Source organism: Bison bison, unplaced genomic scaffold, assembly GCF_000754665.1.
Source record: "Bison bison bison isolate TAMUID 2011002044 unplaced genomic scaffold, Bison_UMD1.0 scf7180017864203, whole genome shotgun sequence".
Classification (NCBI taxonomy): domain Eukaryota; kingdom Metazoa; phylum Chordata; class Mammalia; order Artiodactyla; family Bovidae; genus Bison; species Bison bison.
Window position 1 is genome coordinate 6,581,526 of NW_011494775.1, and position 819 is coordinate 6,582,344.

The following is an 819-nucleotide window of genomic DNA, read 5'->3' on the forward strand; positions in this document are numbered from 1 at the left end:
TGCTGCTGCCACTGCTGTGGCCGGCTCCTCATCCGAGTCATTGCCATAGAAACAATACACAGCCTCCTCGGTGGGCGTTGTGAGGCAGAGAGACTGCAGAGCCCCATCCCCATGCTCCTGGCCTGGGCGGGAGCTGTCAGTGTCCCTGCAGGTGCTCGGGGGCCGCCGGAGGGGCAGCTCCAGCCCTGCCCTGCCACTGCCAGCCCCCCGGGGCTGCTCTGTGCTCCGGCCCATGCCCCCCACCCTGTGCCGCTGCCCAGCAGACTGCCTAGTGGAGGCAGCACGACCCACGGGCTTCTTCCCATCCAAACGCCCACCATCCTTGGGGGGTCCCTGCAGGGTCTCGTCGCTGAGGGAAGCGGTGCTGGAGAAGTTGACTGGAGTGCCCTCAGCCGAGTCAGTGCAGGAGTCGTCCTCACGGGCCGGGGCAGGCACCAGCATGTAGACTGGCACGGGCAGCGTGCGGCAGCCAGGCACCAGTGCTGAGGCCACCTTTCGGAGCCGGGCAGGCACGGCCCCACCCAGGCACTCACGCAGCAGCTCCAGCTCCTGGTCGGTGGACGCCGGCCCTTCCAGACAGCCACTGGCCTCATCCCGTCGGCGGTGCCCTGGGCCTCCGCCTCCCCCACTGCCGCGCTCTGGGCAGGCAGGGGGCAGCAGCCGCAGCTCCACGTCTTTCTGCACGTAGAGCTCATGCAGGGCCAGTGCGCTGAGGCTGGAGGCACACGAGAAGTTCTCGTCGGGCTTCTCCACAGTGAAACGCACGCTGCCTGCGTCCAGCTCAGAGGGCAGCCGGCAGCGCTCCCGGCAGTCGGCGGG

The 819-nt window shown here is 69.0% G+C and overlaps 1 protein-coding gene across 1 annotated transcript in view; it reads right to left on the minus strand.

The window, feature by feature from the left end:
• Positions 1-819, minus strand: part of APC2 (adenomatosis polyposis coli 2) — a gene marked incomplete at its 5' end in the record, with an annotated part of 19,043 nt that overhangs the window by 2,492 nt on the left and 15,732 nt on the right. The window contains one exon of the mRNA XM_010844633.1: positions 14-817. Coding sequence (XP_010842935.1) covers positions 14-817 — 804 coding nt within the window. The remainder of the gene's footprint in view (positions 1-13; positions 818-819) is intronic.